At 47.7% G+C, this 15711-nt stretch overlaps 1 protein-coding gene across 1 annotated transcript in view; it reads right to left on the bottom strand.

Annotated features, from left to right (window-relative positions):
• Positions 1-1161: 1161 nt before the first annotated feature.
• The window catches only part of SEC14L5 (SEC14 like lipid binding 5), a 49377-nt gene continuing 34827 nt past the window's right edge, over positions 1162-15711 (bottom strand). The window contains exons 12-16 of the mRNA XM_037143495.2: positions 15209-15343; positions 14087-14221; positions 13489-13716; positions 12304-12464; positions 1162-4803 (exon numbers count right to left, since the gene is read on the bottom strand). Of these exons, the coding sequence (XP_036999390.1) occupies positions 4692-4803; positions 12304-12464; positions 13489-13716; positions 14087-14221; positions 15209-15343 (771 nt within the window). The 3' untranslated portion in view covers positions 1162-4691. The remainder of the gene's footprint in view (positions 4804-12303; positions 12465-13488; positions 13717-14086; positions 14222-15208; positions 15344-15711) is intronic.

The following is a 15711-nucleotide window of genomic DNA, read 5'->3' as shown; positions in this document are numbered from 1 at the left end:
CCAGACCGCCTGCACCAGGGAGCTCTCTTTCTCAACCCCAGGCACACCGTGAGTCAGCTGGCTGTTCCTTTGAGAGTCCTCACACACAGACCCACAGAAATCCATGGGAAGGCCGCAGGGAAGGAGTGAATGCAGGAAAGAGTGAATTCACCCCACCAGGGTGGGCAAGGGCCGCTGCCTCTCCCTCAGAGGTGCTGGGCACGGCTGGGTAACAAATGCTGGTGTAGACAGGTGGCCCTAATGCTGTCATGCAAAGGAACCCCCTCTTCTCTGCTCCCCCAGTGACAGTCCTTGGCCTCCTGCTTCAAAACAATGGAATCCCTCCTGACATGAGGACTGTGGCCATTCTCAGATGCAATGCTGGGACTTGGGTAAAAACCCAGGGGACAGGGCAGTGGGGCCCAGGAAGAGGGGCAGCAGGGCCCTCACCTTCACCTGGATACCTGGCAAGTAGAATCCAGGAACCTAACCCCAAGATTCCAAGTCAGCAGCGGTGGGCGAGTGGGCTCCAGGGGTCTGCACTGGGTACCGTGAACAAACTGCACATGCATCTGCCCGTGCGCTACATGCACATGCAGTGTGTTGGGCAGTGTGGCCCCAAACCCATGTCCACCCAGAACCTCCCAATGTGGCCTGACTTGGAAGCAGGATCTTTGCACATGTAATTAGTTAAGGATCTCAAGCTGACATCATACTGGGTTTGGGGGGGGGGGGAGCCTTACATTCAATGACTGGTGTCCTGACAGGAAGAGGAGACACAGGGGAGGACGGGGGCGGAGATGGGGGCGATGCGCCCACCAGCTGAGGAGCAACCAGAGCCACCAGGAGCTGGAGGAGGCAGGCAGGACCCTCTTCTAGAGCCTGCTGGCACTTCGATTTCACACTTCTAGCCTTTAGAGCAGGAAGGGAATCAATTTTTGTTGTTTTTAAGCCACCTAGTTTGTGGTAATTCCTTACGGCATCCTAACAGACTAATACGTCTGTGATTTATATATTAAAATTTTACCCCCTTCCCCCAAGGACCAATTTGCAACCCCTGAGGGTGATATAACCCCTGTTGAGAAGGTTCTAGAGTCTTAGAAATAGCAGCTGCGTAATTCTCGAACAAGCCAAAGGAAATCTACAAGGTTTTAGGAAGGAGACGGTAGAGGTATGTCCAAATCTAAAACATTTAATGCTTCTGTGGGGAGCAAGTGATCAGGGCAACAAGAAGCCCCACATTTTACTGGCTGAAACAGACTGAGTGTGGGAGAGAATGACACTGTTCCTCATTGAGCAATTCATGTTACGGGGCTGAAATCCCAGGGAGCACAGGGTAGGAAAAAAGTCTCACACTCCCCTTATTTCAACCTGTGGAGAGAACGTTCTAGCTGGGTGAGAGAGACACCACTCCAAACTGTGCTGTTGCAGGTGAGTGGATTTGCCAGAAAACACTTGCAGTTTCTGAAAGGGAAAGTCAGAGGGAAATAATATCTTGACACCCACTTTCCTCTGACCCCACCCAGCACTGAGCCTTCTGTCCCATGAAAAACCGTGACAGGCATCCTCAAGAAGGAGTCTGCGGCCTGTGGGTGAGTCTGCGGCCTTTGGGTGAGAAGCAGTAAATAACCGGAACGACCGCCGACTTTCCTAGGAGCCGAGTGCTGAGCCACCCCTCATTTCACCCCACTCTACCCAATGAGCGAGGTAGGCACTGTGGTCCCCATTTCAAAGATGAGGGGACGGAGGCACAAAGAGGTTACACAGCTAGGTTCAAACCCCGCCCTGTCTACATTTTAAAACCCAGTTTCCTAAACCCAGGGCCTGGGCAGGTCCTGTTGAGAGTGAGTTGTTTCTGTCCTGGTCACAACAGGTTAATGAACAAGCTAGAGAAAAAAGCCAAGCTGAGGAGCTTCCAGCCCTGGGGTCCAGGCGAAATTTAGATGTCAAGAGTTTAGCAGCCCTTCCTCGGATTTGTAATTCCTAGTCTCACAAAGGTCAGAAGACGGCATACTGATTGATACGTTCCAGCATGGGCCCTAGAGACCTTCGGCTCAGGAGAAGCACGGCAGACACCACTGTGGCCACCTGTTGCTTCTCTGGCCCAGCTCCCCTTGTCCTTGGTGACTGGTCCTCCCCCACCCCACTGTCACGACCGGAGGGAACGTCAATCACAGACCTCCACCCCCTTGGCCAGTACATCCACAGGAGTGAGCATGTAACTCTTGCAGGGCCCATCCAAGCTGTCTGTGGGATTTGGAATGGAAAGAGCGCCTCTCTCAGACTCAGCGATGGCAAGCCCTGTGGTTGTAGACTAGGGGTTGCCGGTAGCTCTTCCCATCAGATAGAGGAAAGGATGAGGCTGGTGTGCAAAGAGATGTGGAGGCAAGGGGCCTGGGTGAAGCAGAGAGAGAGCAGGGGAGCTCTGAAGGGGAGGTCTGACTGGGCCTGGGGCCCCTCGTTCCTCCTGTAAAAGCTGGACTGCTGATGGCAGGCCCTTGTCTCTGGAATCGGCAGACCCAGGTTCCAGTTATCAGAAGCCGCTTCTAACCTCAAGTCAAAAAAAGGCTTCTCCCTCCTTCACTGAGTGCTAGTCTTAGACATTAAGTGTGTAGGGAGTGCTAGGACAGCTTACTCCAAAATGCTTTTAGGATAACACATAGTTTTTAGAGGCAAGCTAGAAATTTGCCTAAAGATAGTTAACAGTATTGCAACTTGCTCTCAGTGATAAATGGCTGGTCGCATGGGAGCAATTCCTTTTGAGAATGTCTCCCATCTCCCTCCCTCTTTCTCCCTCACATGTGTGCACACTCACACAGCTTGATGCAGAATGCAGTTCTGGACTTTGCTCCTATACCTGAGAAGCAAGTGGAAAACTACAGAGGTGGATGAGGCTGCCTTGTGCAGGAGGAAGGATGTCTCCTTCCCTCGGCTCCAGGTTTGGGGTTGAGGTTGGTATGGAAGTAACCTTGCTCTTCCTGCCCCACCATGCCAAGACTGCAGGGAAGCAATGATCCCCAGGGTTATAAACCCACATGTTGGGCAAGGCCCTGTGACTCTGGATGTTGGCCAGAGACCACCTCCAACTGTAAGCAAGGTTACAAGGTAAAAGCACTGCTGGTCCGACTGGAGCCCAGGCTGCCTGCTAAGCCATTCCAGTGAGGTCTGTCCCAGGCAGACAAGGGAAGTGAGTGGTGTGGGCTAGGGGAGGGTCTGTAGAGAGAGGTGGGGCCTGCCATGGCCCCATCCAGGATAACAACTATTTGTTGCCTTTGAAGGCAACTGTTTATTGCCTTCCTGTGACAATAGTGGCCTATTTTGCCAACACTCCCAAATGCCCAAGGGAAGCCAGCAATCCTGATTTCTGGATGAAATGCCCCAATTTTTAAATCACTCTATAGGCAAAAAAATAAAAACACTAAAGGCAGGCCAGAGTGACCTCTGACCTGTTTGTTTTTTTTTTTGGAGGCCCAGGAAAGGAAAAGAGAAATGGCCCCAAGGACACACAAGACTCTCCCACGCAGGGAATCAGGGAGTTTGTCAATACTGGAGCTGTTTCCAGGGGTCACACATAGTAATGAGGGGCGGACACACCGAAGTTGTAGCCTCCAGCCCACAGGTAGTCCTGATGACAGACTGAGACCCTGGGTCCAGCTAGATGTGAAGCAAGCCCTCCTGGACCCTTTTTATGTGGATCTCTATAATTTACAACAAAAAAAAGTCATAATTAAAGAGCACCCAGGACAGAAAGGGAGCTCCAGAGGAGTGTAAAAACAGCTAGAGCCACTTCGTCACTGCCTGAAACTTAGCAGGAACCCTGTGCCTTCCCACCCTCTTCAAGTGGAGGATGGTCAGGGTTAGGCCTTTCCAGCCAAGCGCTAGGAAAGTGGATTTCAAGTCCAGGGTGGGCTTCTTCCCACAAAAAGCAAAGTCTGTAACTCATATAACTGTTCACAGTACCCATCTTTGGACATAAAGCAAAGCATGGAATCAGATGCTATGATAAACATGTGTCACTTCGGCCTACCCAGTATTCTTTCCTCTTTCTCCTTGGGGGACCCCAATATTCCTACAGACCCCTTGTGCTTTTTAGGCCATGTGGTTGGCTCCAGGGACAAGCATGTGGTCCGTGCTGGACAATTACTGCTTCCACACAGTAATTAATCCAGATCGGACCCCGCTGGCGAATCAGTGTTCTCCATTTCCTGGGCAACTGTGATTGGTTCAGGGACCAGGATGGGGCCCAGGCAGGCTGTTTAGACTCAATTCTGGGAGGCTGGAAGAACTTTGGAAGAAGGAAGTTGTCTTCTGGAGCTGAGCAAGGAGGAAAGCGGGAAGGAGCCTCGTGGCAATGGGAAAGGCACCTAAGAAGGAGGCCATCCTGGGAAAAGCAGAGTCAGAAGTAGAGGAGGGGGCTGAGCCTCATGTTATCCCTGAACCCCCAGACCAGGCAGATCTGAAGGTGGTCCACCCACTCCTTGGCTTTTTGTTACACAAAGTCCAAAGGAGATGATGGTTCTGACTTAGAAGCTCCCACCATGCATAGGCCACGAGCTGAATCTTTGCTGTCAGCTGCAGACATCCCAACTTTGGCAGCATCCAGACCAGGGCAGCAGCCCCCATGGTCTCTGATCATGCAGCAGGCTGGCTTCTGGTTGTAGACACTTGAGGACAAGGTAGGCAAGTGGGCTTCCCCGCGGTGCTCGGTCTGGCTATCTGGAGACCAGGGAGCTGCTGTGGGACTGGCCAGAGCAGGAGGAGGAGGTAGCAGCACTGAGCTGGGAGAAATGGCTGGTGCAGGATTCCAGGCTGGACATGGAGCCCCTGGAGAGGAAAGGCGTCGCATAAATATCACCTTCTGGTGGAGACACAGCCCTGGGGCTCGCACACCTCAGTGGAAAAGCTGGTGACACTGCAAATGAGGCCCCAGGGCTCTTTCCACAAGGCTGGTAAATACCCCAGGCACAAAGGGCAAGTGCAGAGGGGAAAGCAAGTGAGGCCAAGATGAGAAATACAGCTCCACCCATTTCCCTGCAGCCCATATCCCCAGGCAGAGCCCAACCTGCCTCAAACCACTCAGAAGCTCCCCTATACTGGGGGCCCGGCATGGCCGAGAGGGCCGCCCACAGCCCAGAGAGCCAGCAGCCCCACTCCAGCCTCACCCTCCGACACACACCTCCCCCGTCTCGACCATTTTCGTCTCTGTGCCTCCTGTCAGAAGCCTCTCTCTCCTGCCCACTTTTTCCAGTTAACTCCCACCACAAACTTCAGAGTAGAGCCATCCAGAACTTTCTGTGATGATGGACACATATCTGTTCTGTCCATCACAGCAGCCATTGGCCACATGGGACTACTGGGCACTCCAAATGTGGCTATTGAGACTGAGGAACGAAATTTTTAATTTTATGAAATTCTAATAACAAAGATGAAAGTGCCCCCTGTGGCTATTGGGTGGGACAGTGTGGCTTTAGGGCCTCGCTGCTGGGACAGCACCGCACCACGGTTTTCTGGGGCTGCATTCTGACTAGTCCCACAGACAATTTGTGGGCACACCCCCTCAATCTCAACTGCGACGTCACTTCCCAGACACCCCACAAGCCCTGCCCCTGTGCCAGGCCCAGGGGGCTCTGTACTACGACAGCACCCTGTGTTAGGAGTCCTAGCACCTCCTGGCTGTTGGACCTCGGATAAAGACCGCAGGCTGGGATACCTTCATGGTGGCCATCGCTCTGCATAATGACACACAGGTGTGATTGTGTTGCCTCTGCTCCATGACAACACACCTTGTCTGTCTGGTCCCCGACCCCTCAGGACCCAGCCCTGCACCTGCCCACTGAGAGTGCCCAGGAAACAGCCCTTGAACTGGTTCTCTCAGGAGGATAATGAGGGGCAGGGCCTCCAGGTTCCTCCACACTAACCAGACAGGCTGGTGAACAGTGTCCAGCCCGCTCCTCCACCCACACCTACCCTGGCAAGGCAGCAGCCCCCAGATACCTGTGTCTACATGTCAGAGTTGCTCTGGCTGAAAGAGGCAACCTCCCCCAGAGGGAATCACCAGCCCTCTGCCACACCGTGGAAACTCTATTTAGAGAAAAGATGCTGGCCAGTATGTCTCACACTGGGCCACTCCTGCCCCTAGGATCCTTGGAGCTATGCCCGGGACCTGGCTCCAGATGTAACACCCTACTAGAGCCTCAATTTAACGCCACAATAAGGAATTTAAAGCATTGTTTTTAGTTTGATGTAGTCCCATTTCCTTCTTTTTGCTTTTTTTCTCTTGATGGAGGTGACATATCCAAAAAGATATTGCTAAGACCAATGTCAGAGTTTACTCCCTATATTGTCTTCTAGGTTTATGATCTCAGGTCTCACATTTAAGTTTTTAATCCATTTTGAGTGGGGGTTTTTTGTTTGTATACAGTGTAAGAGAGCAGTCCAGTTTCACTTTTTTCATGTGTCTGTCCAGTTCTCCCAATATCACTTATTGAAGGGACTGTCATTTCTTCATTATATATTCTTACCTCCTTTGTCATAGATTAATTGACCATGTAAGCAAGGGTTTATTTTTATATTCCGTTCCATTGTTCTATGTTTCTATTTTTGTGCCAGTACCATACTGTTTTGATGACTATAGCTTTAGTACAGTTTTAAGTCAGGGAGCATGACAACCTCCAACTTTGTTCTTCTTTCTCCAGATTGCTTTGGCTATTTGGAGTTTTTGTGACTCCATATAAATTTCAGGATTATTTGTTCTAGTTATCAGAAGAATGTATTTGATTGGTGTGAGAAGGTATGAATGTATGAGAAGGTATTTTGATTGGGGTTTGCCTTGAATGTGCACGTTGCTTTAGTTAGTGTGGCTATTTTAATAATATTACTCCCCAATCCATGAGCACAACATATCCTTTCATTTATTTGTGTCCTCTTCAGTTTTTTTCTCCAGTGTCTTGTTTTCAGAGTGCAGGTCTTTCACCTCCTTGGTTAAATTTAGTCCTAGGTATTTTATGCTCTTTGACGCAATTGTAAATGGAGTAGTTTTCTTCATTTCTTCTTCTGATCATTCATTATCGTGTAGAGAAACAGTAGATTTTTTGTATGTTAATTTTGTATCTGCAACTTTACTGAATTCACTTATTAGTTCTAATAGTTTTTTTTTGTGAAATCTTTAGGGTATTTTACATGTAGTATTATGTCATCTGCAAATAGTGACAGTTTTACTTTTTAATTCAGATGCCTTTTATTTCTCCATCTCGTCTTGCTCTGGCCAGGACTTGCAACACCATATTGAACACAAGTGGCGAGAGTGGGGCATCCTTGTCTCTAGTCTTAGACAAAAGGACTTCTGCTTCTCACCATTTAATATGATACAGGCTGCAGGTTTGTCAGATAAGCCTTTATGATGTTGGGGTATATTCCCTCTGTACTCACTTTGCTGAGAGTTTGTATTATAAATAGGTGTTGAATTTTCACAAATGCTTTTTCTGCACCTACCGAGGTGATCATATGACTTTTATCCTTGGTTTTACTGATGTGTTGTATCATGTTGATTGGTTTGTGGATATCGAACCATCCTTGCATCCCTGGAATAAATCCCACTTGCTCATTGTGTATGATCATTTTAATGTATTGTTGAATTTGGCCAGTAATATTTTGTTAAGAATTTTTGCATCTATGTTCATCAGAAATATCATCTTGTCATTTTTCTTTTTGGTAGTATCTTTTCTGGTTTTGGTATCGAGGTAATGCTGGTCTTCCTCTTCAATTTGTTGAAACAGTTTGAGAAGGATAAGTATTATTTCTTTAAATGTTTGATAGAATTCACCTGGGAAGCCATCTGGTCCTGGGCTTTTGTTTGTTGGGAGTTATTTTTATTACTGCTGAAATTTTGTTGCAAGTAATTGGTCTATTCAGATTTTCTGCTTATTCCTGGTTTATTCCTTGGAAGGTTGTATATTTCTAGAAGTTTATCCATTTCTTTCAAGTTGTCCAATTTGTTGGCATACAATTGTTCATAATATTCTTGAATAATCCTTTATATTTGTTTTGGGTTGGTTGTAACTTTTATTACTTTATTTATTTGGGCTCTCTTTCTTTTTCCTTGATAAATCTAGCTAAAGCTTTTTAAAATTTTGTATATCTTTTCGAAGAACCAGCTCTTACAGTGATCTTCATTATTTTTTAAATTTTGTCCCTATTTTGTTTATTTCTACTCTGACCTTTATTGTTTCCCTCCTTCTACTTACTTAGAATTTTGTTTGTTCTTTTCCTATATCCCTTAGGTGTAAGGTTAGGTGTTTACTTGGGATTTTTCTTGCTTCTCAAGGTGAGCCTGTGTAGCATGACCTTCCCTCTTATTTGTGACGCATCCCATAGGTCATGGGAAGCTACACTTTCACTCTCGTGTGTCCAGATATCTTTTATTTCCTGTCCGATTTCCTCTTTGATCCATTGCTTGCAAGTAAAATGTTGTTTAGTCTCCGCATGTTTTTGTTTTTTCCCGTTTTCTTCCTGTGTTAATTTCTAGTTTCATACCACTATGGTCAGAAAAGATGCTTGATATAATTTTAATCTTCTTGAATCTTTTGGGACTTATTTTGTGGCCTAATATGTTATCAGTCTTAGTGACTGTTCCATTTACACTTGAAAATCATGTGTATTCTGCAGTGTTTGGGTGAAATATTTTATAATTATTGATTAAGTCAATCTGGTCTAAGTGATGTTTAAGGCAATTGTTTCCTTATTGATTTTTCATCTGAATGGTCTATTGATGTGACAAGGATATTTTTTTTCAGAGTGTATAATCCTTTTTATTGATATATGTTGCTGGATTCTGTTTCTTAAGTTTTTTGTTAGTTTTTTTAAAATATATATTTTATTGATTATGCCATTACAGTTGTCCTATTTCCCCCCTTCATTCTTCTCCACCCTGCACACCCCCTCCCCCACCGTCCCCCCTTTAGTTTATGTCCACACGTCACAAGTTCTTTAGATTCTATATTTCCCCTACTATTCTTGCCCTCCCCCTGTCTATTTTCTACCTACCGTCTATGCTACTTATTTTCTGTACCTTCTCCCCCATTCTCCTCCTCCCACTCCCCTGTTGCTAACCCTCCATGAGATCTTCATTTCTGTGGTTCTACTCCTGATCTAGCTGTCCTCTTAGTTTGCTTTTTTTTAGGTGTGGTTGTTAACAACTGTGAGTTTGCTGTCTTTTCACTGTTCATCTTTTTTATCTTCTTTTTCTTAGATAAGTCCCTTTAATATTTCATATAATAAGGGCATGGTGATGATGAACTCCTTGAACTTGACCTTATCTGAGAAGCACTTTATCTGCCCTTCCATTCTAAATGAAAGCTTTGCTGGATAGAGCAATCTTGGATGTAGGTCTTTGGATTTCATGACTTGGAATACTTCTTTCTAGCCCCTTCTTGCCTGTAAGGTCTCTTTTGAGAAATCCACTGACAGTCTGATGGGAACTCCTTTTAGGTGACTGTCCCCTTATCTCTTGCTGCTTCTAGGATTCTCTCCTTCATTTTAATCTTGGCTAATGTAATGATGATGTGCCTTGGTGTGTCCCTTCTTTTTTTTTAAATTTATTTAATTATTGTTCAAGTACAGTTTTCTGTTTGGTGTGTCCCTTTTTGGGCTCAGCTTCCTCTGAGCTTCCTGGATTTCCTGGAAATCTATTTCCTTTGCCAGATTGGGGAAGTTCTCCTTTATTATTTGTTCAGATAAGTTTTCTACTTATCACTCTTCCTCTTCTCCTTCTGGTGCCCCTATAATTCAGATGTTGGAACATTTAAAGATGTCCTGGAGGTTCCTAGGACTCTCCTCATTTTTTTGAATTCTTGTTTCTTCATATTTTTTTGTTTGGTCACTTTTTCCCTCCTTCTGGTCCACTCCCTGGATTTGAGTCCCCATTTCCTTTCCATCACTATTGGTTTCCTGTGCATTTCCCTTCATTTCAATTAGTTTAGCCTTCATATGTTCCTCTAATTTGTGACTAAAATCAACCAGTTCTGTGAGCATCCTGATCACCAGTGTTTTGAACTGTGCATCTGATAGGTTGGCTGTCTCTTGGTTGCTTAGAATTATTGGCTCTGGGGCTTTGAGCTGTTCTTGAGCCATAATGTTTTGGTCTGTTGGTTCCTGTTATGTATGAGGGGCAGAGCCTTAGATGTTCACCATGGCAGGGCAACCCAGTAGCTGGGTTGTGACGCTGTATGTGGGGGCGGAGTCGTAGAGGGGCAATGGCACTTGTTCCACGCTCTCTCTTGGATTTCGGTCCCCTCTGCTGCTTCCTGCAAGGTGCTGGGGCCTGTGCAGTCTGTCTCACTGCTTGCTCCTTCCCCTGGTTTATCTGCGTGTGAATGTGTGACCGCAGTCAGCCAGCTGTCTTGCACCTTCACTGCATCAGCTCGTTGCCAGCTCGTTGCTCCGCCCCTCTTACCAGTCTGGTTGAACAGTTCATTGTTGTCGGACTTCTGTATGGTTCAATTTTCTGTGTTTTGGTTGCATTTTTGTTACTAAAACATTATTGTTTTTAAACTTGGTTGTGCGAGGAGGCACAGTGTTTCCACCTACGCCTCCATCTTGGCCGGAAGTCTAAAAAGGATATTAAAGTTTCCTACTATTACTGTCAATGTCTCCCTTTGTGTCTGTTATATTTGTCTTATATATTTAGAAGCTTCTGTGTTGGGTGAGTAAATAAATATTTATGATTGTTACAGTCTCTTCTTTGGTTGACCCCTTCATCATTATGTAATGCCCTTCTTTGTCTATTTTTAGACCTTGTTTTTAAGTCTGTTTTGTCTGATATCAGTATTGCCACCCAAGCTTTCTTTTAATTTCTGTTTTCAGGGAATATCTTCTTCTATCCCTTCACTTTCAGCCTATGCATATCTTTTGACCTGAAGTGAGTCTCTTGTAAACAACATACAGATCCATTCTGCCACCCTGTGCCTTTTGATAAGAACATTTAGTCCATTTACATTTAAAGTAATTGTTGATAGTTGCGTTTTTACTGACATTTTGTTCATTGCTGTTTGGTTGGTTTTGTAGCTCCTCTTCATTCCTTCCTTCTTCTCTTGATCTCTTTCCTTTCAGTTGGCTGGATTTTTTAGTGTTTTGTTTAGATTCCTTTATCTATATTTTTTGTGTATTTTTCATAGGTTTTTGGTTTGTGGTTACCATGAGGTTCATATATATCCGTCGATACTACTCTGAAAATACCTCATTTTTACTCCCCAACTCCACACTTTGTTTTTTATGTGATATTTGAGATCTTTTTGTTTTTGTATATGAGTATTCCCAACTATTGTAGTTATAATTAATTTAGCTACTTTTGTCTTTTAACCTTCATACTAACTTTTTAAGTGGCTGGTTTGCTTTATTATTATATATCTGCCATTACCTGTGAGATTTTTTTCTTTCATGATATGTTTTTATTTCTGGTTATGGCCTTTTCTTCTCTGGCTAAAGAATACAGTTTAACATTTCTTATAAAGCCAGTTTAGTGGTGATAAACTCTTTCAGTTTTTATCTCTTTATCTCTTCTTTAACCCTGAATGATCACCTTGCCAGCGAGAGTATTCTAGGTGGTAGTTTTCTTTATTTCAACACTTTAAATACATCCTGACATTTTCTTTTGGCCTATAAAGTTTCTGCTGAGAAACCAGCCGATAGCCTTCAGGGGTTTTCCTTGTATATGAATAGTTGTTTACCTCTTGCTGCCTTCAAGACTGTCTCTTATTTTTACCTTTTGCCATTTTAATGACAGTATGTCTTTGGCGTGGGCCTCCTTGGATTTATCTTGCTTGGAACTCTCCATGCTTCCTGCACCTAGATATCTGTTTCCTTTCCCAGAGGTAAAGTGACTCCCCTGAGGTCACACAGCAACCAGGAAGTGCTGGAGGCCTTAACTATTGTATTTCCCTGTCTCTCTGAAAGCATCACTTGGAAAGAATTGTCTGTGAGGCACTATTCTAGACAGTTGTAGAACAGTCCAAAGGCTGTTTCATGGAATTCTAGATGTGAGGGGAGGTCCAAATAGCAGGACCGCAGACTCTGCCCAACAATCAATCTCGTGTGTTGGGCTTCTGCCCACAGTTTCATTTCAGTGGATGGTTCTTTAGCTGTGGGAGAGTTTGGACACAGTGTGTAATTTCTCATGCTTAGGTGCTGAACCACTAGAAAGTTCTAGCAATTCCAGGGTCGACCCATGGAGAAGCTCAGAAGCAGGGGAAATGAATGCAATGCCCCACATGTCTTGGAGGGGAGTTTGGGGGCCCTTTCTGTCCAGGCCCCTCTCCCAGGCCCCCCTACCTGAAGTCCTCAGAAGCCAGCACCTCGTAGTAGTAGAGGAGTTTGCACCTGGTGCCAGGGCTGTGCAGGGCCATCAGGACATCCTCCACAACATTGCCAGGGGGCATATGCATTTGCCACTGGAGCAGGTAGATGCCAGGCCAGCGGGTCACATGGGAGCCCTGAAACAGTAGCCATGCCTCAGGCTCTGGTCCTCCTGGGGACAGAGCCCCGTTCTAAACCAGCCCACCAGCAAGTCCTTCCGCTAAGCCTCCCAAAGCATCCTTGCGGCTCCCCCTCCAGGGGTACTCCCATATCCCCAGCAGCTGAGAGTCTCTCTTCGAATTTTGGGGAGGGGTTCAAGGCCTAAGGGGTGTGGCTGCAGGACAACAGACGTATGGTTTGTTCAACTGCCTGGATTTTGTTGGGTTTTTGTTTTGTTGAGTGAGCCTTGCACACTGAGGAGTTTTGGAGAGGGATTTGGGGTGGGGCAAGGGAGGGGTCAGAGGTGGTTAGTTTTTTGAGAACCAAGAGAGAGCAAGAAAAGGGGCTGTTAGCTGTTATAAGAAGAGCAACTTCAGCGAAGGGCGGGGATATTCAGGGGGATCTCAAGGGCCTGCTGGTGTGCTACACTCCCCATGGAACCTTCGGGAAGATCTGTAATACTTGCCAGCGCTTGTATGTGTGAGCATGTGTGTGCGTGTGCATGTGTGTGAGTTTATAGGTATGTGAGTGCATGTATGTGTGTATGAGTGTGTGTTTGGGGGCCTGTGATGTCTGACCTACAAGCACTGGCCTCATGGAGGATGTGAGGTCTGTGGGGGTGGCTCACGTTTGCTGTCCTGTATGTATTCTGTTCCCAGACCTGCAGTTTCTGTGCTGTGCTTGTTCTGGAACTTGCATCAGAGATCACCAGGAGAGGGTGAGGGTTACAGACCCCAAGCCCCACACCCAGAGGTTCTGAGCCACCCTGCCTAGAAACCTGCATCTCCAACTTGGGTCCCAGGGGATTCTGAGGCTGGGGTCCTGAGTTCGGGGTCCTGGAACTGCCTGGATCTGCTTTTCTCCCCCACCATCCCACAGGGTCTCTGAGGCAGAGGACCAGATCCTGTTTGTCTGGTGCTGTGCCCCCAGAACCCTGGCACACAGTGAAGTGAACTCTCAGTCCTGCATGAAAAACAAATAAAAGAATCAAGGAATTTGAACCTGGATGCTCTCCCCTTCCCGACAGATGAGGGGGGCCTCCACGCGGCTGTAGTCTGCACCCAGGGTCCAGGCTTTATCCATCAGCTGCCCACTGGCCCTGGCCGCAGGCTCCCAGGGGCCTGGCTTGGGTGCCTGCTTGGTGTAGTACAGGCTGAACACCACGTCCCCTCGCAGGATGTCAAAATCCCAGGTAATAACTGACTCCCCCTCCAGAATCTCCACGGCGACCTGCACGAAGACAGGCAAGGTCTGAGAATAGATGGCCCCTCTATTTGAAATGCCCAAGAGGTCCTGCCCTTCCTTGGGGCTGACTCACAGCCACGGACCAACAGAGAAGACGGTGAAAGAGGCTGGCAGGGCCCCTCTGTCAGACTCTGCACGTGCAGTGCCCCCCACAGGTCAGGGTGGGGTGGGCTGTGGCTGAAACAGCCTCTTGGCTTAGATTCCTGCCCACACCCCTCCACACAGGTTTCCCCTGAGAGCTTGCCCTCAGCAAATTGCCCACATGAGAACCCTCATCTCAGGCTCTGCTCTGGGGGACCCTGACCTATAATGACACCCCGGCCCAGAGGGCCCTCCAAGGCTGGGGCCCCAGCACCTCGTGGGGGGCCCCGCGGAGCACGCTGGCCGACTGGTAGGTCTCTCTCCACTGGTGCAGCTGATCCGCGTGCTCCTGTTCCTCATCCATCAAATAGAGGGACTTGGGGACCAGCCCTCCTTCAGGGACATTACACTGGGGGACAAAGACAAAAGTGGCAGGTCAGGGCCCAGCCAGGCATGGCTGACACGCAGAAGGGCGCTCTGTGACCCCTGAACGCACTTATAACAGCAATCTCAGGGAGCTCAGCCCTGGGCTTCGTTGACCCTGTTTAACCCCAGAACCACAGCAATGCAGTAGGAGCTGCTACCCTTCCCACTCCAGGAGCAGGAACACGGAGGCTCAGAGAAGTAAGGCAGCAGAGAGGCTGCAGCAGGAAGTGGCTGAGCCAGGGCAAACCCACGTTACCAGGCTCCCGGGCGCGTGCTCCTGACCACTACTCTCACAGGCCCATTTACTAAATACGTCTGTCATGCATACATATCATGGCAAGTGGAGAAAACAAGCAAGGTTGGCAAAAATTCCTAGGAAATCGGGGGGAGGGGGTTTAACCCCAAAATCACACAAGCGTGCTTTTTGGTATTGCTACTAGAGAAGAGAGAGGGGCCTGCCTTCCCACAGCCAGATGTGATATGACAGCTGTGACCAGGGTCACCCTTGCCTATCATCTCACCCCCCAAGGGGGCAATAAAAGGGGGCTAGGGTCGCCTCCCCTGGAATCAGTTACCCAGTCATCCCACACCCTGTGATTATGAGCTAGGGATACGTCCCTTTGGGTGCACTGGCTCTGGGGCCCAAACCTCTGGGACACTTGAGTCACATTCCCCTGCAATAGAGGGTGCAAAAGGTAAACTCTGACTGTATCCTAGCAACCTAGACTTGAATGGGGAATACCGGATAGGTAAGGCTCTGACTGGCCTGGTCTCTGGACTTTTGGAAACTGCTTCTCGCTCCTCGCTCACTACGTTGGAAAGAACCAGGGTAAGGCCACCCTCCTTCAGAGAGGAGTCGTCTCCCTTTGGGCAGCTTCTAAAACAGGCCCTGCCCCAGCAGTCCCCCGGGGCCTCCAAGGCCACAGACCTCAAACCCCCCTCCTCAAGTCCAGGGCTCCAGCAGCCTCACCACACACTCTCCCCCGAGGAAGTCGGGGATCACTTCTTTGTCCAGGTAGTCAACGAGGCCTCCGGGGCCCAGGTAGTTGCTGCCGCTGTAGATGAGGAACTTCTGCCTGGTGTTCTCGTTGATGAAGGGGCTGATCTGAAATGAGGGAGAGGAGGCAAGATGGAAAAGTGGCTTTTTTACTGAGATGTAACTCACATACCAGAATTAACGGTAGTAAAGGGAACAATTCAGTGGATTTTCGTTCATTCACTATGGTGTGCAACCATCATGTCTATCTAATTCTAAGACGTTTTCACGCCTCCCAGAAGGAAACCCCACACGCACTAGCGCTCCCTCCTCCCCTCCCCCACCAGCCCCTGGAAACCACCAGTATCCTCTCTGTCTCTATGGTCCTGCCTAGTCTGGACATTTCGTATAAGTGGATATGACATGAGGCCCTTATGCCTGGCTTCTTTTATTCAGCGTGTTTTCAGGGTGCATCCGTGTGAGGCATTATCAGCGCT

Source organism: Artibeus jamaicensis, unplaced genomic scaffold (assembly GCF_021234435.1).
Source record: "Artibeus jamaicensis isolate MK-2021 breed Jamaican fruit bat unplaced genomic scaffold, CSHL_Jam_final contig_700, whole genome shotgun sequence".
In the NCBI taxonomy this organism is placed as follows: Eukaryota; Metazoa; Chordata; class Mammalia; order Chiroptera; family Phyllostomidae; genus Artibeus; species Artibeus jamaicensis.
The sequence above is the reverse complement of the archived record's forward strand: the minus strand, read 5'-3'. Positions and strand labels throughout refer to the sequence as shown.